This window comes from Mercenaria mercenaria, chromosome 1 (assembly GCF_021730395.1).
Source record: "Mercenaria mercenaria strain notata chromosome 1, MADL_Memer_1, whole genome shotgun sequence".
NCBI lineage: Eukaryota > Metazoa > Mollusca > Bivalvia > Venerida > Veneridae > Mercenaria > Mercenaria mercenaria.
Genome location: NC_069361.1, coordinates 93837061 through 93864625, shown reverse-complemented (window position 1 = coordinate 93864625; position 27565 = coordinate 93837061). Strand labels below are relative to the sequence as shown.

General features: G+C 35.6%; 2 protein-coding genes across 3 annotated transcripts in view; one reads left to right on the top strand and one right to left on the bottom strand.

The window, feature by feature from the left end:
- Nucleotides 1-27565, bottom strand: part of LOC123564382 (protein phosphatase 1 regulatory subunit 36-like) — a 78766-nt gene that overhangs the window by 16443 nt on the left and 34758 nt on the right. The gene's annotated exons all lie outside the window — the stretch shown is intronic.
- Nucleotides 18718-27565, top strand: part of LOC128546621 (protein amalgam-like) — a 35754-nt gene continuing 26906 nt past the window's right edge. The window contains exon 1 of the mRNA XM_053517589.1: nucleotides 18718-20285. Within this exon, the coding sequence (XP_053373564.1) occupies nucleotides 20237-20285 (49 nt within the window). The 5' untranslated portion in view covers nucleotides 18718-20236. The remainder of the gene's footprint in view (nucleotides 20286-27565) is intronic.

The window sequence follows — 27565 nt, the reverse complement described above, 5'->3', positions numbered from 1 at the left end:
CCAAGCTTAGAAAACAATATGACACTATCTCTACATGTTGATGTTCCTGTAAAGTTATACTAAGATGCCAAAAGATGTGTAAGTTATAAAGCAAACATAACTTCTGTCACTGATGGTAATATTAACTTCATCTCAATGGTGTGAAGTTATGTGCAGAAAAAAAGGTATGACAAGAACAACTAATTTCAGATTAAATAACAAGCACAACTAGAAAATGCTTTTTTAAAAAAGCGCATGTCTCCCCCAATGCAAAGTCCTATAGGCACGAAGTCAATAGGGGTCAGGAGCGAAAGTCAAAGAGACACTGATGGTTGGCTGCAATAGGGATCATCTACTTGGCATGTCCAGTCATCCCGCTAAATTTCAACACTAGTGGCCTAGTGGTTCTCAAGTCACTGTTCAGGCTCCTGCATGGGTGAAAGTTAGAAAAACTGAAAATAGTGAAAGAAATATCTGGGGGCCAGGGGGCCGATAAGGCCCCCGGTGGGTCCAGAGCAAAGCCCTGGCTAGGGGTCCAGGGGGCCAGCGGCCCCCGGAAGCTCCTGAAATACAGCAATTTCCAAGTACTGTACAAAGCTTTTCCTGATAAGTAGAGTCCTCTGTATTTCAGTTTTGGAGACTTCTGCAAACAACAATTCAAGACCTTATTTTTCAAAAATGAATTTGTAATTTTATTATTTCCACACTATTTCACAATATACAATGCGATTACATTCAAATTCTTATCATTGTTATTGTTCGTTGCCTCATTGGTATACAGTGATAAGATCTATCCTTTAAGATTTTTCTTTCGGTCATCCTTCTAACTTTTGGCAATGCTATGTGTGTTTACGTATGTGCCACTGGTTATGGCATGTTGTTTATCCACCCTGTCTTGCATAGATTCAGTGTTCTTAGTACCATTAGAAGAACCCGGCAGAACCTGAAAGTAAACAAATGGACCAAGTATTAAATGACATACAAAACTATACAGAAGAGCCATAAAAGACCCCCCCCCCCCCCCCCCCCCCCCCCCCCCCCGAGTCCCAAATTTATATATATATATATTAAAATAAATTGGGCATGGGTTCCCCTAAGAAATTGGCTTCTTTGGTTTAAACTGACACTTTGCTGCTGGGCTCATAAGTTCAGGGCAAGCTAAACTAATATTTACTCAGAATTAACAGACCAGTCCCAGCAAGCAACAGTGTATATGGCCAGTAAAGCAAGGAGAAGACAGAAGAAAGGAAGAGGGTGGGGTCACATCCATGCCAAAATTGCCTGAATTAAGGATACAATAATGTATGAAGTTCAGGTAACACTGTTAAAAACTGTGTTTCAGTATTTTGGAGTATGTTTAATACCCTTATTTTTATTTGAATTTGAGGCATACTTGTCATGGATGCTTGTGAGTTTTAGTACCTCTTCCATATAGATTAAGCATTTATAAACAGATAATGAAAAATCATCTCACCTCAGTTTTCACAACTCGAGTGTTTTTTTCTGGTGTTTGCCGTCCTCGCAGTGAAGTCTGATACCTTTCTTTCCATTGGATTTGTAATTAATCGTTTGTGCCATATGCAACACATCAAATATCTATCTAGCCTTCTAGGTCTCGCTATCAGACCATTTCAACCTTGGTTGTCGTAAAAGGAGGTCATAAAGTATCACGCGTGCTGAAATGATTCGTTAACCATCGGTTACAAACGGTTACACACGGAAATTTAAAATAGAATCTTCACTCTTATCCGCGGAAATAACCGATCTACAGTCTATTTTGGATGAATAATCGCCAGCGTTCGGTTATTTTCGGCTATAGAATGTTACATACGGTATTCCTAACGGAAAAGGACGATGCAAGTGTTGCAATCAGCGCTATTTTTAGCATCCTGGAAAAAATGAATGCCATTATTTTGCCATTGATAGACGACCGCACTGGAACAATGACTACGGGACGAGTTGACTTGATACCCCCCACCGAAAATCTCATCGGATTTACACGATTTGGAAAAATGACCTTTGGGAAGGTCCAAAATACGGAATTCCGTCATAATACGGAAAACTTTCACCCATGCTCCTGTGACCTTGACCTTTGATCAAGTGACCTCAAAATAAACAGGGGTCATCTACTCTGCATGTCCAATCATCCTATTAAGTTTCAACATTGCAGGTCAAGTGGTTCTCAAGTTATTTCCAAAAAATGATTTTACATGAACAGGCCACTGTGACCTTGACCTTTACTAGACTGACCCCAAAATCAATAGGGGTCATCTACTCTGCATGTTCAATCATCCTATGAAGTTTCAACATTCTGGGTCAAGTGGTTCTCAAGTTATTGATCGGAAATGGTTATCAATTTTCAGGCCCCTGTGACCTTGACCTTTAACGGAGTGACCCCAAAAACAATAAGGGTCATTTACTCTGCATGAACAATCATCCTATGAAGTTTCAACATTCTGGGTCGAAAGGTTCTCAAGTTATTGATTGGAAATGGTTTTCCATGTTCAGGCCCCTGTGGCCTTGACCTTTAACAGAGTGACCCTAAAATCGTTAGGGTTCATTTACTCTGCATGACCAATCATCCTACGAAGTATCATCATTCTGGGTCAAGTGGTTCTCAAGTTACTGACCGGAAATGGTTTTCAATGTTCGGGCCCCTGTGACCTTGACCTTTCACAGAGTAACCCCAAAATCGTTAGGGGTCATCTACTCTTTATGACCAATCATCCTATTAAGTTTCAACATTCTGGGTCAAGTGGTTCTCAAGTTACTGACCGGAAATGGTTTTCAATGTTCAGGCCCCTGTGACCTTGACCTTGTATGGAGTAACCCCAAAATTAATAGGGGTCATCTACTTTGCATGTAAGATCATCCTATGAAGTTTCAACATTCTGGGTCAAGTGGTTCTCTAGTTATTGATCAGAAATGGTTTTCAATGTTCAGGCCCCTGTGACCTTGACCCTTGATGGAGTGACCCCAAAAACAATAGGGGTCGTCTACTCTTTATGACCAATCATTCTATAAACTTTCAACATTCTAGGTCAGGTGGTTCTCTAGTTATTGATTGGAAATGGTTTTCAATGTTCAGGCCCCTGCGACCTTGACCTTTGACGGAGTGACCCCAAAATCAATAGGGGTCATCTACTCTTCATGACCAATCATCCTATGAAGTTTCAACATTCTGGGTCAAGTGGTTCTCTAGTTATTGATTGGAAATGGTTTTCAATGTTCAGGCCCCTGTGACCTTGACCTTTGACAAAGTGACCCCAAAATCAATAGGGGTCATCTACTCTTCATGACCAATCATCCTATGAAGTTTCAACATTCTGGGTCAAGTGGTTCTCTAGTTATTGATCGGAAATGGTTTTCAATGTTCAGGCCCCTGTGACCTTGACCTTTGACGGAGTGACCCAAAATCAATAGGGGTCATCTACTCTTCATGACCAATCATCCTATGAAGTTTCAACATTCTGGGTCAAGTGGTTCTCTAGTTATTGATCGGAAATGGTTTTCAATGTTCAGGCCCCTGTGACCTTGACCTTTGATGGAGTGACCCCAAAAACAATAGGGATCGTCTACTCCAGCAGCCCTACAACCCTATGAAGTTTGAAGGTTCTAGGTCAAATGGTTCTCCAGTTATTGCTCGGAAATAAAGTGTGACGTACGGACGGACAGATGGAAGGACGGACAGGGCAAAAACAATATGTCTCCTGGGGGAGACATAATTATCCATAATCAATGTCATTGTAATGCAAATAGAAACTGACATAGACAAGACAAGAATGTATCATAAATGATCAGATGGTGAAACTAGCAAATATACTGGCAGAAAAGAATAGGATGGAAAGGGCAACAGCTTCATGATAAGTTCAGTTTAAAGAACAGCAAGAGTTATGAAGACTACATTATAAGTGAAACAAATGTATTGACAAGCTTGCTTACTGACTGGGTCAATGTAATCAAATTAACAGCAAGGGTGGCAAATGTATTGACAAGCTTGCTTACTGATTGGGTCAACGTAATCAAATTAACATCAAGGGTGGCAAATGTATTGACAAGCTTGCTTACTGATTGGGTCAATGTAATCAAATTAACAGCAAGGGTAGCAAATGTATTGACACGCTTGCTTACTGATTGGGTCAATGTAATCAAATTAACAGCAAGTGTAGCAAGGGCAGCAAATGTATTGACAAGCTTGCTTACTGACTGGGTCAATGTAATCAAATTAACAGCAAGTGTAGCAAATGTATTGACACGCTTGCTTACTGACTGGGTCAATGTAATCTAATTAACAGCAAGTGTAGCAAATGTATTGACACGCTTGCTTACTGACTGGGTCAATGTAATCTAATTAACAGCAAGTGTAGCAAATGTATTGACACGCTTGCTTACTGACTGGGTCAATGTAATCTAATTAACAGCAAGTGTAGCAAATGTAATGACACGCTTGCTTACTGACTGGGTAATGCAATCAAATTAACATCAAGGGTAGCAAATGTATTGACAGGCTTGCTTACTAATTGGGTCAATGTAATCAAATTAACATCAAGGGTAGCAAATGTATTGACAAGCTTGCTTACTGATTGGGTCAATGTAATCAAATTAACATCAAGGGTAGCAAATGTATTGACAAGAGCTTACTGATTGGGTCAATGTAATCTAATTAACAGCAATTGTAGCAAATGTAATGACAAGCTTGCTTACTGACTGGGTAAATGCAATCAAATTAACAGCAAGGGTAGCAAATGTATTGACACGCTTGCTTACTAATTGGGTCAATGTAATCAAATTAACATCAAGGGTAGCAAATGTATTGACACGCTTGCTTACTGACTGGGTCAATGTAATCAAATTAACATCAAGGGTAGCAAATGTATTGACAAGCTTGCTTACTGACTGGGTCAATGTAATCAAATTAACAGCAAGGGTAGCAAATGTAATGACAAGCTTGCTTACTGACTGGGTAATTGCAATCAAATTAACATCAAGGGTAGCAAATGTATTGACACGCTTGCTTACTAATTGGGTCAATGTAATCAAATTAACAGCAAGGGTAGCAAATGTATTGACAAAAGGAAGAAATAGGAACTAATGAGGTAACTGTAACCACAAGTTGTAGCAAGTGTATTAACAAGAAACAGAAAGAGATAAGGTCAGCATAATCAAAATAATAGCACAAAACACAGCTATTTGACCTTTGGCCTCCAAATAAGTTTGACCTTGGAATTAGAGATGTGGGTCATGGCTGCTTTACATGTTCTCTTGAGGAGGTAAACAGTTAATGCTAGTTTCATGAATATTCCATGATATGGTGCAGACATGAAAGAAAGCTATTTGACTTTCCGCTGCAGAAGTGTCACCTTTCCATTGGACCTAGAAACCTGGGTCAGACTCTTGTGTTGTATTATGATGGTGAACACTTACCTGTAGTTACTTGAAAATTCTTTTAATTGGTTTTGATACTGAAAAGGTGCAGACATGAAATAAAACTATTTGACTTTCAACCTCAGAAGTGTGACCTTTCCCAAATTGGACCTAGAGATCTGTGTCAGACTCTTGTTGTATTTTGAAGGTGAACACTTACCTATAGTTACTTAAAACTGTTTGAACTGAAGGAATAAATAGATCAGGAAATGGAATCAGAACAGTATGGGTAAGAATACATTGAAAAGAAACTGAACAGTGTGGGTAGCAAATATATTGAGAAGACAAAAGGATGTGCTACAAAGTGTGTTAACAGATGACTGTGTAAAATTTGCTGTATTATTATGCTGAAGATTCTATATCAAACTTTCTTTGTTTCTGACAGAAATTCCAAATAGTTTTGCACCAATGAAAAGATTTAAGTGTTATTCAACTCTGATACCTCTATGTACCCAGTGCAGACATTATATAATTCACTTTCCTGGAAAACCCCAATTTACATTTTACTGCTTTTTGTGAATGTAGAACTGTTTCTCTGGAAAATATTTTTAAGTGAAAGAAATTAATTTGAGACATTAAATAGCTGCTGAACTAAGTGCTCCTACATGTTATTATTTGGAGTATGCAAGATATTACCCACCTCATATTCATGCAGTCATTAACCTACTTTATGAGGTATTTCCACTTCAGTGTGGTATACTCATTACATTATTACCAAGTTAAAAATACAAAAAAAAATACTCATCTTGCAGATAAGAATTTGTTTTTACATTCATTTTAATACGGTATTTACAAAATCATGTTAAAAAGCTGATACTTAACACTTGTGCTGTCATTAATGAGGATCATTTCCATTTTCAGGTGTGATACTCATTACAGCATCACTGAGCTAATTCTTGTGTTGTTCATAATGTTTGTCTGTCATGTCAAAATGTTTCTAAAAGTAAATAAGGTCTTCTTAAAAAAAATCTGTTCAATATTAACAACACAACATCAGAAGAATTTCAACATTTTGTTTAAGAATGTTGCAATATTTTTTAGAATAAAAGGTGGCCATTTCCACTCCCCTTTAATTTGTTGCAATGACACAAAGGTCATAGGACGTCTCTCCAGCTTTTGATGGTGAAGGAAGAGCACAGGAGCCCCCTGGGCAATATTTCGCGCAAGGGCTGGCACCTGGGTAGAACCACTGACCTTCTGACCTCCTATATAAGCCAGCTGGATGGCTTCCTCACATAAAAGATCTCTACAGCCCATTAGTGATGTTTCAAACCCACAGGACCCACAGGTATGCAGGGCAAGTTATTGTTAATTAGGCCTAACAAAAAGATTCTTTGTTTCCGGTAACATGCTAAAAAAAATTAGGGTAGGTAGGTCGGTAAATTTTTTTTTGTATTAAGCGGGACTTTTCGGAAATTATTTTTGTGTCAAAAAATGCATATAAATAAGGGGGTTATGCCTTTAGAGCATCAGTAAGATGATTTCTTACATCACTGGCCATGTTTAAAGCATAAAAAGAGCAGTTTTGCAACTTTTGTCAAAAAGTTGAAAAAAAAAATTCTCCAAGGCCATAAAAACATTTAGGATTGGGCCAAAAATTTAGGGTAGGTCGGGATATCGGAAACAAACAATTTTTTTTCTAGGCCTTAGGTACTTCTATTTCATTCTGTTCCAACTGTATCTCAGACTGCACCCAGTTTCGTCTTGTTAGAGTTAAATTAATTCAGTCATTTCAGGCAAGTTTTGAAATATGCCATCTGATTCTTATTTCTGAAAACAATTGTTTTTGCTAATATCTCCATGGGAGAATGCTGGGAGATGTTATCAGCTCATATCTTTGTTTACAAATTACACTGTTTTGTATTAAGAAAAGTTTTTCTCGTAGAAAAGGAAACTTATTCTACTGAAAATTTATAGCCTGTAACATTTGAGCTGCACCATGAGAAAACCAACATAGTGCATCTGCGACCAGCATGGATCCTGACCAGCCTGTGTGCATCCGCGCAGTCTGGTCAGGATCCATGCTGTCCGATAATGGTTTATATAGTTGCAATAGGCTTTGAAAGCGAACAGCATGGATCCTGACCAGACTGAGCGGATGTGCAGGCTGGTCTGGATCCATGCTGGTCGCAAACGCACTATGTTGGTTTTCTCATGGTGCGGCTCATTTTTAGATGTGAAAAATGACACAGCTTTAAAGGTCCAATACTAAGGAAAGTGAACATTTTAATTTCTTTAAAAAAGCACAGAAACTATTTCATTTTATTGGAAAATGAAAGTTGGTATGTAGAAATTCGAAATAAATCGCAGTATATGTACAATTATTTTTCTATGAAGTATGAAGAAAGTTAAAAAGACCTGGGGGGTCATTCTGTCGATTCATTGAAATTTCAACATAATACACATACATTTCTTTGAGTTCCAAAGACCTTCTGTAAATTTTGACCTGCCAATCTTCATTATTTAGTGTCTTGCAGAAGTCTATGCACTGGCTATGAAAAAAATTGCCTACTCACTTTCCCTTAGTAATGGACCTTTAAATACTGTGAAATCATTTATATTTGCTGGGGACATTAATAATAATAAATTTTCGTGTATTTCACCCTTGCTCAATATATTGTCTACAAGGCAGAAAAGATCCTCCCTTTAATTTTGTTGATTTGTTTGTTTGTTTTGGTTTTACGCCGTTTTTCAACAGTATTTCAGTCATGTAACGGCGGGCAGTTAACCTAACCAGTGTTCCCAGTCTTCGTCGTAACTGGGTTGCCCGAAGTCCGGGACAAGTAGATCCTGTTTCGGGCAAGCCAAAGTTTTCAGGTGGTTGCCCGAACGGACAAGTGCTTTTTCCGAAATTTAAATCCCTTAATTTTCACAGTAATTACAAAAAAGAATTTCATGAATCTGAAATGAACATCCTAAATACTAGCTTTCGTATATTTATGCATGAATTGATGACCACATTTGCAATATATAGTTGCTTTACAAAATTCAGAAATTACATCCCTATGACTGGAGTTGACCCGCGAATCGTAAAGGTATCAAAACGTCATGCCAGTAATTTTCCATTCCTCGAGCACGTGCGACCTATCGTATCGCCGTTACTTTTGTTTATCGACACGTACACAAAAAACGCGTGTAGTGCATTCATTTTTTAATATAATCGCTTCAAATTTTCAACACCACTTGGGAAGTAATACAGTTTGAATTCTATAACAATTTTAATAAGATATAGACAGAAATGTAGGCAAAATTCTATAAAAACGATTGAAGTTTCATACAATTATTTGTAAAATTTCAAACAGCACGATCTTAATTATTTATTTATTTCTAAAAGTAAATAAATCATACATACTATGGTCATAAAATTCAGACTTTTGACAAGAAAGTACAAAAAACAGTTAAAAAATCTTAAATAATGAAAAAGCGGCAGCAATTTAAATACATCGAGTAAAACGTTTTTTGGCAAACACATGGTTCATACAGGACTTGGCAAAAAAAATTCAAGGACTTTTCAAGGACTTTTTAAAGACTTTTTATGGATTTTCAAGGACAATTTTAATCCCTTTAAGTCTTAAATTACAAAACCATTTAGGCTCTTCATAAGGCATTATGACAGAAGAAAAGTTAAGAACAGTTTTATTTTCCATAAGCTACAACAGCATATCTTAACCTTTATGAGATCTTCAATGGGATTACCTTTTATGAGCTATATTTGCCTGTGTACATACTTAGTACATGTTTCTTATAAGTCTTTCAAGCTCTCAAAACTAGTTTTCAATTTGTCCTCAAGGGACTTTACTTCTTGTTTTCGCGTGTGATTTCAACGCACTTTCTCCCATAGTTCCGACATCAATGAGTTTATCACATACACTTATGCTTGTCTGACTTAAACTCCTTTAACCACGATGAATAATCATCCTGTGTAAGCCATTTATTGGCGAAACTACATTTATTTTTTGGGCCACTGATAATGACAATTTGTTGTTGTTGATAAGTCACGCTACAATGACCTTGCGCATAATATTTTAACGTTGTGAAAATCGCTATTCCGTATCTAACTTCCGTACCAAAACGGTGTTCAACTAGCGTTCCCTCCGTGGGTGTGCATGTATTTTTATTTTACACCGTTTTTTCGCTCGTTTTGACTTATTTATTATTTATTTTTTGTATTTTTCCCCTACAATACGATTGCACCCCCGTTTTTAGCAAAATTTAAGGACTTTTCTACCTTTTTTTTTTCAAAATTCAAGTACTTTTTCAGGGGATTTTTGGAAGAAAAAAATAAAGGACTTTTCAAGGACTTAGGATCAAATTCAAGGACTTTCAAGGACCTGTGCGAACCATGAAACAGATTTCTGCAAGTGTGGCAGAATAGGTTACGTGACCTCGTGAACGTAAATAAAAAATTGTTTTAAAATAAAGCAGTCTATGTCGCTGTGGTTTTTAGTAAGTTTAATATGTAAATGAATCTTTGTACATGTCTCTTTTGACTCCACACTATGTCAGATATTCTTTTCAAACAATAACGTAAATTCCTTGAGGGCAAATAGGTCACAGAGTGTAGGAATCTACTATTATCGTTTGACACATTTACCTGTCAGTTTATACGGGATATTGCACATTCGCTTTTAAAAAAAATTAAAGAAGATACTTTTTTACTGATTTTTTCTCAGCAATTTAAAGAACCGAGGCCGTACGAACAGACAGTGAAATGGCGCGAAAACATGACGTAATGCCATGACAATCTCGGGCAACTATACCGCTTTGATCTCCACTTCAAATGCCATGATACCGACACACTTCTTTTAGCTCTTTGAGGGGGTTTTAATTGATGATGAAAACAAGGCCAATTACTTGTTTATCAACAGAATAATTACCGATAATTGTTAATGTTTTTTTTTTCGCTTTAAACACGGGTGGGTTGATGATTATTGTGTCCATATTTTTTGGACACGTCGCCCCGGACTATGATATTTACTTGATAATAATGATTCAACTTTTTTTGGCCATGCCACCAGAAACACAACAATTTTTTTTTTGGGGGGGGGGGGGGGGGGCGCCTAACCAGGCTGATCCGTTATTGCAGTTAAATTTGAACAACTACACTATATTTTAAAGGCCCTGGATTAAAAAAGTAAGTTTTAGAAGGGTAGTGTAAATTTGAACCCCACACCTGGCATATAACTAGATACTGGTATAGGTTTTACATTTTTTCTACAGTTTTCTCCCATAATTTTTTTGGCTAGTTACTTGAATATTGCAACATGGTTATCCACTTATGTTGGCTTAGCCTGCCCATCAATAGTGTGGGTAGGTTAGTTGACTACCATTTAAATAACTGAATGTTGAATTAAGCATAAACCAAAATACATCATAATTATAAACAAAATGATTTTGGGCAAGTAAAAATGTTTTCGGGCAAGTGGTTTTCTTAACTTACTTGCCCGAAAGGACAAGTGCTAAAAAAAAACAAGAGGGTCATGATGACCCTGGATCGCTCACCAGAGTAATATGAGCTACATGTTTCAAATGTCAAACTGATGATTTTTAGAAATTTTTGGGAAAATTTTCCGATGTACAATCAAGTAACCCCTGGGGCGGGGCCAATTTTACCCCGGGGGTCATGATTTGAACAAAGTTTGTAGAAGTCTATTAGGCAATGTTACATATCGAATATCTAAGATCTAGGCCTTCTGGTTTATTTTAAGCAAATTTATGAAGATTTCCCTATGTACAATCAAGTAACCCCTGGGGCTGGGTCAATTTGACCCTGGGGGGGGGGGGGGGGGGGGGGGGGGGGTCAAGATTTGAACAAATTTTGTAGAGGTCCACTAGGCAATGCTACATGTCAAATATCTAAGCTCTAGGCCTTCTGGTTTATTTTTAGAAAATTTTGAAGATTTTTCTATGTACAATTAAGTAACCCCATGGGGCGGGGCCAATTTGACCCTGGGGGTCATGATTTGAAGAAATTTTGTAGAGGTCCACTAGGCAATGCTACATGTCAAATATCTAAGCTCTAGGCCTTCTGGTTTATTTTTAGAAAATTTTGAAGATTTTTCTATGTACAATTAAGTAACCCCATGGGGCGGGGCCAATTTGACCCTGGGGGTCATGATTTGAAGAAATTTTGTAGAAGTCTACTAGGCAATGCTACATGCCAATATCTAAGATCTAGGCCTTCTGGTTTATTTTTAGAAATTTTTTGAAGATTTTCCTACATAAAATCAAGTGACCCCTGGGGCGGGGTCAATTTTGACCCTGGGGGTCATGATTTGAACAAATGTTGTAGAGGTCCACTAGGCAATGCTACATGTGAAATATCTAAGCTCTAGGCCTTCTGGTTTATTTTAAGAAAATTTTTGAAGATTTTCATATGTAAAATCCAGTGACACCTAGGGCAGGGTCAATTTTGACCCCGGGGTCATGATTTGAATAATTTTAGTAGAGGTCCACTAGGCAATGCTACATGTCAAATATCTAAGCTCTAGGGCTTCTGTTTTTTGAGAAGAAGATTTTTTAAGATTTTCCTATGTAAAATCAAGTGACCCCTGGGGCGGGGTCAATTTTGACCCCGGGGGTCATGATTTGAACAAATTTTGTAGAGGTCCACTAGGCAATGCTACGTGTGAAATATCTAAGCTCTAGGCCTTCTGGTTTATTTTTAGAAATTTTTTGAAGATTTTCATATGTAAAATCAAGTGACCTCTGGGGCGGGGTCAATTTTGACCCCGGGGTCATGCTTTGAACAACTTTAGTAGAGGTCCACTAGGCAATGCTACATGTCAAATATCTAAGGTCTAGGGCTTCTGGTTTTTGAGAAGAAGATTTTTTAAGATTTTTCTATGTAAAATCAAGTGACCCCTGGGGCGGGGTCAATTTTGACCCCGGGGTCATGATTTGAACAAATTTGGTAGAGATCCACTAGGCAATGCTTCACACCAAATATCTAAGCTCTAGGGCTGCTGGTTTTTGAGAAGAAGATTTTTAAAGTTTTTCCTTTCGGTTGCCATGGCAACCAGAGTTCTGCATGGAATTCAATTCTTTGAACAATTTTTAAAGAGGACCATCCATGGAACATCCCTGTGAAGTTTCATCAAAATTGGCCTGGTGGTTTAGGAGGAGATGTTGTTTAAAGGAAAGTGTGGACGGACGGACGGACGACGGACGGACGGACGACGGACGGACGGACGGACGGACGGACGGACGCCGGACGGTGAGCGATCACAATATCTCACCCCGAGCACTTTGTGCTCAGGTGAGCTAATAAAGACGAAGACTGGTTCCTGGATTCTGTACCAGTACAAACCTGTTCTCCACAAGTAACTGCCAACTTCCCCACATGAATTAATTTTGTTGAATAAAAGCTCGTAATTAAAAAATAATTAACAGAAATTGAACAAGAGCTGTCACAGGAGACAGCGTGCTCAGCTATTTTGATGCTGGATAGTGAAACTGGGCACATCTGAGGAAGCTGGAGCTGTTACTAGAGTGTTTATTGACTCCAATAAGAATGAAGATATTGGACAATAGCTTGAGTCTGTGTCAAAAGTATTAAGTAATAAGAACATTAAATAAGTATAATTCTAAGCAAAAAGGGGGATACTTCATGAAGTACTGGTGCAAGAGTGATTTTTGCACCTTGTGTCATATGATGTGGGTGATGATGTGGAATAACAATTTCAAGTTTGAATCAAATCCATTTAGTAATAACTGAGATATAGTGAAAATGCATCAAAATTAACCTGTAAGTCTAAGTAAAAGGGGGACATAATTCATGAAATATTGATACCAGAGTTATGGACCTTGTGTAATATGATGTGGGTGATAGGGTGGAACAACTTTTTTAAGTTTGAATCAAATCCATTTAGTAATAACTGAGATAGAGTGAAAGTGCATCAAAACTTTAACCTGAAATTCTAAGTAAAAATGGGGGATAAATCATGAAATATTGGTGCAAGAGTTATGGCCCTTGTGTCATATGATGTGAGTGATGATGTTGAATAACTATTTTAAGTCTGAATCAAATCCATTTAGAAATAACTGAGATAGAGTGAAAGTGCATCAGAACTTTAACCTGAAATTCTGAGTAAAAAAGGGGGAATAATTTATGAAATGTTGGTGCAAGAGTTATGGCCCTTGTGTCATATGATGTGAGTGATGATGTTGAATAACTATTTTAAGTTTGAATCAAATCCATTTAGAAATAACGGAGATAAGAGTGAAAGTGAATCAAAACTTTAACCTGAAATTCTAAGTAAAAGGGGGGCATAACTCATGAAATATTGGTACCAGAGTTATAAACCTTGTGTCATATAATGTGGATGATAAGGTGGAACAACTGCTTTAAGTTTGTATCAAATCCATTCAGTAATAACTGAGATAGAGTGAAAGTGCATCAAAACTTTAACCTGAAATTCTAATTAAAAAGGGGGAATAATTCATGAAATATTGGTGTGAAAGTTATGACCCTTGTGCCATATGATGTGAGTGATGATAAGGAATAACTAAATAGTTTGAAACAAATCCATCAAGAAATTACAGAGATAAAGTGAAAGTGCATCAAAATTTTAACCTAAGTGCAGACGTGGAAGGACGCCGACGCCGGGTCGAGTAGGACAGCTCTCCATACTTCTTATAGTCAAGCTAAAAATTACAATTATCAAGGTAATAACTATCAATTTTTATAATGGAGTGAAGTGAGGATTTGGCTAAAACTGAAAACAAAATCAAAGGGGGCATTTTATCATCCTTGGCTAAAGTAAGCGGGAGGTATTTTGTCCTGGGGGATTTTGTCTATATTCCTTCAATGGTAAGATGGATGCAGGCAGGAGGAAATACTCCAGTGATAAGATATATTAAGGTAGTTCTGCACGACTGAAAACCAGAAGTTACAATGGCATAATGTCATTTATCCAGAAAACGTGGAACAATGCCTGGACTTGGTATACAGAAATGAAAATCTTTTTATGAATTAAAGGCAACCCATGAGTAGATTTATCAAAAATGGAAACATTGCTATCTTTCTAAAGATAAAATATGATAGTAAAATGTTTGACACATTAAATAATTCCAAATACTGTCTAAAACTTAGAGTTTAATGTATAAATCTTTTTTGTCATGGGCAAATATCTCAAAAACAAGCACATGGACCTATACATTTTATTTCACCATATCATAGTCCATATGCTTATTTATGACTGTAAGAAGTTTCATTAAAATCTACACTTTAAAAAGAACTCCCTTTGCGAAAACGTAATCTAAATTGTGAATTTTCCATAGACGCCCTTTATAAAAACTTTTGAGAGGTCCAAATTTTTCAAATCAGTCTAGCAAAGAATCAAACACATAACCCTATCTTTTTGATTTGCCAATTTTTCTAAATTTAATAAATTTATCAGGGTTTGATCAAATTCTACATTGTAGAAAATATTTCAGCCTAACATGTAAAACTACCTTAAAATGGTTCTCAAGTGATAAGTTGCTGCAGGCTGTTATCAGAAAAGTTTTTTTGTTTTTGTCCTTCTTTGTCACCCAGACCAGACAAAATTTTACAATGTATGGACACATTTGTGAACTCCAAGTCTCGGCAGGGCTGATAGATGCTATAGGAACAGCATCACTAGCATTATCTCGGTTTACAACTATCTCTACCTGTAGCACACTATCTAAACTTTTATCTCAAGTAAGAGCAAACAACCAAGAACACAACAACCAGAAACCTATCTAAAACAAAACTCAATCATTAGTGATGCTTATTTCTCTCCTAAAAACTTGTGCTTCTGTTTTTTCTTAATACCTATGCAGAAAATGTTGCAAAATACAGACTTTGATTGAATAAACATTTGTAAATTCCTGCTTTTGTCAATGAACCATCAAACATACAAGGTTTACATAAAATTTTGTCTTATCATACCTCAGACCTCATTTGTTTTATGTCTGCAGTAATGGAATCATAAAGCTATAAAGAAGTATTCCAAGCAAAATTCTTTATTATTTGGTAACAGTATTTTTTTTCTTCATGCTAAAAATTGTTGGCATAAAATGTTGTGGATTTGGCCACTTTCTGTGCCAAGGGATGCAAGTATTTAAAATTCTAAAGAAAGAATTTCCACTACCGTCCACTGCAGGCTCAATCAAACCGAGCCTACAACATTTTCATGTTTGTCATTCTGAGCAACCTGTGGAGTTTCCACTTTTTCTATTTTATTTGTGGATTGAATCCACAATGAAATCTGAACAATCCTGTCTTCAAAGATTATTGATAAATTTACAGCATCTGAAGTTGTGAGTACAATCAAATTGTTCAACAAATATTGTGTTTAACAAAGTGTATGCTTCACTTTTCAGGTTCTCAGGGTCAAAGGTAACAAAACAGACTTAGAAGACCAGTTTCATAACTCCAGCATCTGGCATCTGATTGGTTGATTTTCAGCTCAGTCTTGAAATAGACCAATGAAAAGGCTACATTCTAGACTGGTCTCCAAATGCAGTTTTACAAAATGGAACACTGATTGCTTGCTGGCCAGACAGTAATAATACAGTCTCAATCAGTTACTGAAATATGTTTAACAAAATTTGATTTCAAGGTATGAAATAAAGTAAAAATACTTCTCTAACACAATAAATCATAGGCTATCAAAAGAACATATCATCACGAAAATGAGAAAACAATCTTTATCTTTCAAGAACAATTTCTAATGTTTCTTGCTTCACTACTTCACTACCACTTAATTACTTGCAATATTTGCATTTACTGAAAAACAACCTAAAAAACTAGGTAGAATATATACAAAAACAAATTACAGCGTTAAAAGAAAACCATTAATTTCTCTAGATATGCTATAATCATTAATAATGAAAAGTGGAAAGAGAGAGGAAAGGATTTGCTTATCAGTAAAGTGAGAGATCTTGGTTAGATCATTTTCAATGGGCCACTTGTTGCTACTGCTCATTCAACAAAATGTTGCTTGCAATACTCTTCCTTAGAAAATATTGGTCTACTAGATCTCTGGCAGTAGACTTTATTGTATTTATCTACCTGGACCTGCTTCTGCTGGTAGGCCTACACCGTATCTATCTATCTATCTATCTAGAGCTCTTTCTGCCAGTAGATCCACACTGTATTTATTTATTTGGAACTGTTTCTGTTTCTGCCAGTAGACCTACACTGTATGTATCTATCTGGAACTGTTTCTGCCAGTAGATCTATACCATATCTATCTGGAGTCTGTTTCTAGCTAGCTTCACAACAAGTATGGGGACAAATTATGTCAATCTGAACTGAAGTTTGGGCTGAAAACCAATTTCTATTTCTAGTAAAAAGCAACCTAGACATAAAAGACACCCAAGCTATGATTGCTATGGGTACTGAAGTTACTGGTAAAAAGAAAACACATTTCTCTATCTCTGATTTCAGTGAATTTTACCATGACTTCAGCAACCACAAATGCATTTCAAACCTTTACTTCCTTGTAAGCTACCTCCATATATCAAGTTTCATTGCAACAAGTCATCCCTAAGTAAGTTATTTAGAAGAAATCTTTTTTTTTCTTTTTTAAGTAACAATGTCTTTTACTCCAGCAGTTCCAAATAAAATCCAAAGCCAGCTGTTTATATGAGGCTGCTACATAAAACACAATTTGTAACGATAAATCCAAACTAAAGTTACTTGAAGGAGACTGTTTTCAGTAACACTGACCCCAGTGGCTTCAAATGTGATCCAAATCTTTTCCTCAAGGTGTATTGTACCTATGTATCATGTTTCATTGCAAAACCTTGTTCTTAACCAAGGTCACTGAGAGGCAATCATTTTTCTATTTCTAGAAACAATGACCTTGACCCTAAAAACCCTAAACATATTCCAAAGCTTCAAGTTCCTGCTATAAGCTTGCTGCTGTTAGGCAATATGCTGACTGAAACGCAACTGACTTAAGAAACCATAGGTCTCAGATGATCTAAACTAAAGACTTTGAGCAAACAAGGTTTTTTTTTATTTTTGCAACTGACCTGACTGTTTGTGTAAATATCTAAATGGCTTTTTTATTCTTTCAAAAATATCAAATAACAAATGATGAAATGTATATGAAGATCCTTTGGAAGCACTGAACACAATTAAGTAGAATAATAGCAGACTGAGTCTGTTTATGAGAGGCAATGAAATATGCAACAATCCGCAACTCTCACTAATATTGGTTTAAGCTTTTTACAGCTACCATATGACACTTAAAGACTATTCTAACTGCTCAAGACCTAAAACCCTAACTGATATTTAAACATGTACCCTACACCTTAAGCCACTCTGATATTAATGATTTTTGATGTACTCTGGAAAGTTTGTGTGTGTTCTGGTTTAGTATCTTTTTCAATCATTTTTCAGTCATATAAACAATGGTGTCTACTTGTAGCAGTGTGAACAATGTCCAACTCAATAGTGCTGCCTAACTGGAATGTCACGCCAAAGACACTTGACCTGATACCCCACCCAGTCACATTATAATAACACCCGGCTAACCAGTCCTTGCACTGTCTTTTTAATGCTGAGTGCCAAGCAAGGAAGCCAATAATACCATTTGTTTACATCTTTGGTATGATGCAGACAGGGATTGAAATCACGACCTCCCGCACTTGAGGCGGGCATTATACCACTAGGCTACCAAGGCAGTCAGCATACCACAAAATTTAGAAATGTTGACCTTTACCATGACCCTTCTAGCCCCATATGCAATCCTATCTTTGGTTTTCTATAAGCTAGCTTTAGGAACAACTTCATTTCAATATATTAACCTAAAGTTATTAAATGGAAACTATTTTCATCTTTGTTTTAATAACAGTGACTATCACTCTACAGGCCCCAAATGCAATCCCAAGCTAGGTCTCCATAATTATAAGATTGTTAATTACCAATTAAGTTTGGTGACAATATGTCAATCCCCCTTACCTTCATCTGTTAACTGGAAACCTCTAGCTTTAATTTGACACTGTCTGCCCATCATCTGTTTCCAAAAACCAGAGTTTAATCAAATTCTACATTGTAAGAAAAAAAAATTCAAACGTACAGAACTACCTTAAAAACTTGCACATTCAAAAAACCCTAACATGATTTATACAGAATAAAATCAACTGTTTTAAAACAGACGTTAAATTTTAAGAGATCTTTAAACCAAGGCAATCTAAGAGAACATAGATTAACCAATAAAAGGCAGGGAACTAAAAGCCTAGTCTAGTCAGATGGTTTCCAAGATAAATGTTATTCTTCTTCTATCACCATCTTGTAACACTATGAACATTTTCTGTCTTACCTGGTAAATCAACACATTACTGAAATATTACACAAACACTCACAGCATCTTCAATGGAGATATAGTAAACAATTTGCATACCTTTTCGAGTAAAGAGACTTTAATTATGATGAACATAAAATCAGGAATTATGATTATACTGTCTATTTTATTTACTCTCAAGTGAACTAATTACCTTTAAACAGTTATTATATGTGTCATAAAAGAAGGAAATTAAGTGTTTTTAAAGCCTAGATTAATGATAATCAGAATACAGACATGTGCCTGTATCAGAGCTGGAGATTCATGTGTAATGATGAAAGATGCCAAATATTAGGGAAATGTACTTTAGTTTTATAAAGAGGATCATGTTTTATCTGGTCGTAAAACACAGACTGTGATGACATCCAGAACCAATAGGGGTGGGGAGAAATCAATTTACTGGAGGAAGCTACAGAATTATACCAACAGAGATATATTAAGTGCGGACAGTAGAGTTTATTATATACACCTTGATTATCTGAGATATATAACAACTTCATTGTGAACTCAATCTGGCTGCTGATCAAATAAACAGATATCTGGAGTTGGCATTTGTAAATTATTACAAAACTTATATAGAATATGACACATATAAACACTGGCTGTGACAAACTTATTCTATTCTGGATCTAAGTAATGCAATTGGAAAATATATATAAATATTATCATTCTTTATGCTTATTTAGATAGAGACAGACAACCAAGATAACATCATAAATATCTTTAAAAATATCATAAATTTTCCAGAAGGATGACAAATACGCAAAAAAAAATTAAAAGTAATCTAATTTTAGATAACAAATTTTAAATTTTGATAACCTGCATCATTTTGATAAATTTGAGACTAAACACATCTCAGGTTATCACCGGCTGCTGCTACTGATAGGCCCAAGTCTGCAATTCGTGATAAAGTCTACTGCAGAGTTAAAAGTTCTTGGCAAAGAAAAAAATATCCGGATATTTCATGACGTACATGGAAGTGTGGACAGGGAAGGAGTGATTAAAAATCATCAATAAAACATTCCAGAGAATGGCAAGTTTATACAGGATTGTACTACTGTGATTTCAAAATGTCACATGTATATAGACCATGAATGGAAGCAGAGAATGTTTATTTTGGAAAGAAAACGGATACTGTTCAGGTGTTTAATGGATTTGATGTTGACAATTTACAACAACAATTAAATAATTACTGAAATATCTGCTTCCTATATAACGATCTTGATTATATTACAGAGATAACATTTCATCCTTTTCTGAAGGACTTAAACTTTAGACCTGAATTGATTCTGGGTGTAACTTTAAAGACAATTACATAATTATGCAATAAGATATCTCCATAATTACTACAAGAGCTGGGTAAAGTCATTCTTAACTTTCAAAAAAAGAAATCTCAAATATCTTAAAGGAAGGGAAGAAAGATCATTGAGAAGAGGGTATCATTAATTTCAATTAGGATTTCGAAGTAGGAAAAGCCAGCCAAGACTTTGATAACAATCTCAATAAAAAACATGGAGTACGGTTATATCACCTGGAATATCCTCATACTTATATACTCAGGTAAGTAAATGTATACAATATTTTTTCATATATCTTAATGTCAATGTCATAATTTGTTCATGTAGATATTAATATGTTTCATTTACCAATTAATTTTCTTTTGTTTTTTTCCTACTGTTTTTCCTTTGAAGAAGTATAATATTATTATTGATAAAACTTGGTAAATTATTTGATATTACAAAATCAAGCTTAAAAGTTTCATTAATATCTATACTTGTTTAACAACTTGGTGTAAGGAATAGCTAATCCAAAAACATCAAGGTGCGATATTTATCTTTCATTATATTGTTGCTTTCAGTATGCTTGGTTTAAGTTTAAAATTACTTAAGCCGGATACTGACCTTTTAAATGAAATGAATGTATATGTATAATGAAAAGACATGATTGTGTAAAATGAGACATGTTTAAAAGCTAGAGTAATAGATATCTACTATTTTATCGCACTAGGAAACACTGTTTTCGTGCAGGTACATCATTATTATGTTATCAAGCAGGCGGTTACAATGACCCTTGTGTTTGATTTTGTTTCACGTATTTAGTTTGATGTCTGTTTTGAAAAAGTTTTTTACAAAAATGATATATACTTATAGCTTAGATGAGCTTACAGCGTAATTTATAAAAAAAAAATCTGAAGGATTATAATCTGAAGTATAAGCAAATAAGGTATTTATCATAAAATTTATGAACTGCACACACACTAACTGATTGATCCACTGTAACAACGTTTCCCTGAATTCTCCTCAAATGTAGGACAAAACCATTCATCTTATATATTGTTCTGAACAACCTCTAACTGTGGTACTGGTTATGACATTTTCAATACAAGTCATGTCAACAACTTAACTTTGATGAGAGTTTCAATTCTAGATTGTTATGGAGCTTAAATTCATGACATAACCAGGACATTTTATATTGTAAAACTTCCAGATTTCAAACTTTTTTCAATGACCAGTCTCACTTGTATACATAATAATGGAAACGTAAATACATTTTGGCCACAAAATTTACACTATTAAAGTTCCTACTTGTAGCAGTCTACTTTGGAGTGGGTGTATAAAACATATAAAGAACTAAAATTAAAATCCAAAATAAAAAATAAAAAACCTGTTACGGATTTGGTGGTTTGAAGTGCAGACACTGCCACTTAACATAAAATATTAAACTAAAACAAAATTTTATGAGACACTGTTTCAAAAGTATTATTTCTTCTTTCGAGGCAACAAATTTAGTCAGCAGTATTTTTGTTATTTTTAAATTTGAATTAGAAACAGCACAATTTGTCTGTAACATTATATTCTTACAATCACAGTCTGCACCAAATTTACAGGTTCATACCATGTCTCTTACATCTTACATCTTTTTTGTGTTGGCTAAAGTACAAGAAATTCAGGGTTGTAATTTAGAGCAAATTAGCTAAATCTTAGGATATTTATTGTTCTGCTATTTCAATTACAGCAAGGGTTTTCAATGCAAATACTTGCTATTAAGTGGTTTCTACTTATAAAGTGCCAATTAATATGCTTGTTACACTAAATTTGAAGAAACACCCTTCCTGGTTATGAAATGAAACTGAACAAAAATATTCTGGAAGGGTTTTTTTTTTTCATTGAATGAAAACTATCAAAGTGCACATCCTCTTCTGCAAAATGCACTTAACAGATAAATGCAACTTTTATTGTCAATATCCATTACCCTTACAAGACAAAGAAGAAGCATAATTGTACATCAACAGCAGTATCTGCAACATGTATTCATAAACTATTAATTAAGCAAAAATAATTGATGGAAACACAGCACATCACTAAAGGCTATTTAAAAAAGAAAAAAAAAACAAAAAAAAAAAAACCAGACGCTGCTTTGATAGCGGAAAGTAAGATGTTGTGATCATGAACTTTAACTGTGACCTTGACCTTGGACCTTAAGTGACCTGGGTAGTACACTCTGCAAATTGTCTTTATATGCTTAACAACTGATGCTAGTTTTATGAAAATCTTTCCATTGGTTAAGAAGATATGAAGTGGACACAAATTTAAGCCATTTGATCTTTCACCTCTAAGTGTTACCTTGACCTTGGACCTTACGATCTGGTTTGTGCACTCTGCATGTGTCTGGATGAGTTTAACAATTGGTGCTAATTTTATGAAAATCCTTCCAGTGGTTGTGAAGACATGGAGAGAACACCTATATAAACCATTTGATCTTTGACCTGCAAGCTGCAAGTTTGACCTTGAACATAGTGACCTGGATTATATGCTCCTCACATTGTCTTAATGAGGTTAACAATGGTTGCTTAGTTTTATGAAAATATTACAAGCCATTTAGAAGATATGGAGTGGGTACAAAGTTAAGCTATTTGACCTTTAAACTCAAAGTGTAACATTGACCTTGGACCTAGTGACATGGGCTGTCTGCTCTGTGTGTCAGTTTGATGAGTTTAACAATTGATAGTAAATTTATGAAACTCTTCTCATTCATTAAATAGATACAAGTGGACATAACTATTTGACCTCAAACCTCAGTGTGACCTGACCTTGGACCTTAAGTGACTTGGGCTGTTTGCTCTGCACATGGTCTTAGTGAGGTAAACAACTGTTACTTTTATGAATCTTACAAGTGGTTTAGACAATAATTATAATCTTTTGTGCAGTAAACGAGGTAAAAAGGCAATTACTGTCTCGGCATACTAACATTTGATTCCAGCTTGCATAAATACACTAAAATGACAGTCAGAATAGGTTACAAAAACATACCTTTGGGTTCTTTTTAACTGTTCGATATTTTGACCGATATGACAACCTTCGATATGATATATCAATCAAACCGATACGATACATAAAACTAACCTATAATACCTGTTTTTGATTTATATCAAAAGCCGGTACACACCCCTAGCAGACAATGTAGGTAAGATCCTAATATTTGTCCAGAACATCAACAGCTTAAGTGTATTCCAGCTCAGGCTTGACAAGTGATATAGATACTTCACAGAAACACAGAAAATTCAACATATTTAACAGCAAGGAACTAAACATTTGAAACCATAAACAAAAACAAGTAAACTGAAAATCAATCAGTACGAATGATTACATGACTGCAGTTTCTGATTTTTTTTCATAAGAAGAAGCTTTGCTGAGTCTTAAATGCAGGATTTTCAAGGCTAATCGCATTACATTCTGATAGAAACTGGTTGGTATGTAAGGAAACTAGGAATTGAATGGATTACCAGATCTCAATGAAAAAGAAATGAATTTTGTTGAACCATTTGCCAACCAATTCTACATCCTGATTAGACAGTAGCAGGCTATTTATCTGCAAGTAACAGTTTAATATAATGTAAGATAGAAATATATATCAAATAGATCTGACAGTTTATAAAATCAGTTGAAACTAGAGCTGCTTTTGAGAAAAGAGCATGACCTAAAAAAATTGTCTCCAACAACTGCCTAATCATTTAGTGATTCAAAATGGTTTGGGGTGATTTGTTCCTATAGTGATTCAAAGTGGTTTGGGGTGATTGGTTCCTAAAGTGATTCAAAGTGGTTTGGGTGAATGGTTCCAATCAGTAATTTTTGGGTGGTTTGGGTGAATGGTTCTAATCAGTAATTCAAGGGCCATAATTCAAAAGTGCATGGGCCGATTTAGCTAGTTATCGAACTTGGCCGAGGACTTATTGGCAAACATATTTTGTTCAAGTTTGGTGAAGATCAGATGAGAAATGTTCGGCTTAGAGTGTGGAAAGCTTTGTAACAGACAGACAGACACACACACAGACAGACAGGAGTAAATAGTATGTCTCCCACACCACTGTGTGGTGGGAGACATAATAAATAGCTTACTGACTGACAGCATTCCAGGATGGGAGGACAATATTCATTGCTTCTACGAGTATTGGCACATTACTCAGCAACAGTTTCATACCATTGTTCCAGCTCCACAGTGTCTTAAAGATTTGATGCTGCTATTTTAGAGGTAAAAGAAACTACAGAAAACATTAATTCAATGTGCTGCTTCTTTCCTGAAGTTTTACTAATAGGACAGGATATGATCCAAACAATTATTGTCTATTTGACAGTTCTAATAAAATCATCATATCCAATTCTGCTAAAATGTGGGAATAATATATCTTTGCTAGCTTGAAGATGGAACTTGTCTGAACAAATGGAAAAAAAGACAAAATCTGCTATTAATGAATGACTGTTTTTCCTACCCAGAGATACTGTACCACTAAACCACATGCACAAATCAGTCTCACATCTAAACTGGAGTTTTTCTGGTTGATAATAGGATAGATGAATGAATGACTGAAGAGCATCTCCAGGTTAATGTATAGGAATTTTATCAAGGAAAAAAGAAAATCAGGCAGCTGCATTAACCAATATGTAGCATCACAACCAGAAAATCGGAAATAAATAATGATAACCAACCATGCCGGTCAAATTAATTGCTGGAATTTTAGAGATTCCAACAGCTTCTGCAGTTACCTAGAACAATATACAATAATGTTTACTGACTTGGAAAGATTTATATGTTTGTGTGCTTTGTTTCTTCACAATTCACAAATACCACATGAAATATAAATGTGATACTCATAATTCCTTTCATTTCCTGCAGCTGCTATATTATTTTATGCAGTGCTTGCTTTGAAAAGTAGACCTGTATTATTATATGTTTTGTTTTTGTTGGGTTTAACGTCACACCGACACAATTATAGGTCAAATAGCAACTTTCCAGCTTTTGATGGTGGAGGAAGACCCCAGGTGCCCCTCCGAGCATTACTTCATCACAGCAGGCACCAGTCCTGGGTAGAACCAACAACCTACTGTAAGCCAGCTGGATGGCTTCCTCACATAAAGAATTCAACGCCCCAAGCGAGGCTTGAACCCACAACGGTGAGGGACAAATGATTTGAAGTCAGTAATCTTAATCACTTGGCCACTGAGGCCACTTCTGTATTATTTAGTATTAAACCAAAATACAATTAGCTAGCTTGTGAGAAGTTTGCCATAAGCTTGCGAAAGCTTACTGCAATCTTAAAAAGATTGCAGTCATGTAATATAATGCTTGCAGATGCTCGCATAGGAATTAAGTTTGCGGATAAGTCTTGCTTCGCAAGCTTGCAGCGGGCATCCTGCGATATCTTAATACTATTTAAGATTGTGACTATAAGTTTGCGATCCTGTAACCTTTTTAAAACTCCTTTAGTTCTAGCTTGCGACAGAAATTAAGTCTGCGAATAAGTATTGCTTTGCAAGCTTGAAGCAGGCATCCTGCAACCTTGATAATATTTAAGATTGTGACTAGCTTGTGATCCTGTAACCTTTTTAAAACTCTTTTAGTTCACTGATACCTATATAAGGGAGGTAATATATTTAACCCAATATTAAATTTTTTATGTCAAAATACGTTGTTTTAAAAAACAGTGTCCCTGATTTTTAAGTCTTTATTTACTGATCACTACAAATATTGTTAATAAACTGTGCAGTTTGTCAAATTAAAGGAAGTACATTATATAATTAAATTTTTAGACTCTAATGTTATTTAAACTGTCTCACAAACCTAAATAAGGTTGAGGAAGATAGTATACTTTGCAAGCTCGCGCAATCATAATAAGGTTGTGAGAGATTGCAAGTGTTTTTGTCCAGTGCATAAGCTTGCAAGATTGCACAAGCTTGCAATCTTGTTATGATTGTGCAAGTTTGCAAGATTGTGCAAGCTAATACTGCAATCTTATTATGATTGTGCACACTTGCAAGGTCGCAGTTAAGATCGCTAGGGTTCCAATTGCAAGCATGCGCAACCTTACAAGCTTGCAAGATTTTAAATAGGTTGCAGGAAGCACAATAATTAGTTTGCGCAAGCTTAAATAATGGTTGCGATGGTTAAATCCAATCGCAATCTTGCTGCAAGCTGAAACAAGTTTGCCACACACTTGTTAAGATTGCAACTGCAATCTTGCTGCGACCTTAATGCAAGCTTAATTAAGCTTGCCATTTTTGTTTGGGTTTTCTCCTACAAAAGAGAAAAATAGTTATAGTATCTAAATAACCTTCATCTATAAACTACTACTTCTGTTATGAAAATAAATAACAAATTCACACTGTTCTACTTTAGCTATCAGATAACCGACTTTCTCAGACATGATTTATTTCTTTCCATGTTTGTTTCTACCCTTTTTCAAAATGTGTGTTTTTTGCAGTAATTAGTGAGCAAATGATGTTACAACATAGATCTTGCAAGAAATTGGGATAAAACACCATTAACATGCTGTTAGTACTGTATATTTCACCATTAATCTTAGTTACATCAATTGCTATCTGACAGACATAACTTTGTGGGATCTACACTTCAGACTTTTTTTTAAATGTCTTTTTTATAACCAAATTCTCTATGCTTTAAAGAGTACATAAACATTTAGAGATAAGAGCACTGCCAAAAAGTAAGACTATATACTATTGTTTTAGGTGTCTCACAGTGAATGTCTGTCCGAGTCTGGAATAGGGCTTCACAATTTTAAATCTCTAAAAGATTCTGCAGTTGATTATTGTTTAAACTGCAATGTAGTGATTATTGATAATTGTCAATTGTAAATATAATTGATAATAGTCCAATGCATAATTACTAAAATATTTTATTCACTCAATTTAATAGCTACTATATAACTGTTTCAACTCATGATCAAAATATATTTTGCCCTACACTCTGATTTGAGGAATCAGGATCCTTAAAGCAATCTATTCTGTTCATTCCATCAGTGAAAGTCTTTATCTACAAAACCAGTACAAGAGGGTTATGATGACCCCTATATCGCTCATATGTTAAACTTGGCCTAGGAATCATCAAGATAAACATTCTGATCAAGTTTCATGAAGATAGGGTAATAAATGTGGCCTCTACTGTTTTAACAAGCTTTTCCTTTGATTTCAACAGGTGACCCAGTTTTGACCCCACATGACCCAGTTTCAAACTTGGCCTAGGAATCATGAAGATAAACATTCTTACCAAGTTTCATAAAGACAGGGTCATAGATATGGCCTCTACAGTGATAACAAGTTTTTCCTGCAGGTTTTTCCTTTGATTTGAAAATGTTTCATGAAGATAGGGTCATACATGTGGCCTCAAAGAGTGTTAACAAGCTTTTCCTTCGATTTGACTGGGTGACCTAGTTTTTGACCCTATATGACCCAGTTTAGAATCTGGCATAGGAATCATGAAGATAAACATTCTGACCAAGTTTCATGAAGATAGGATCATAAATGTGGCCTCTACAGTGTTAACAAGCT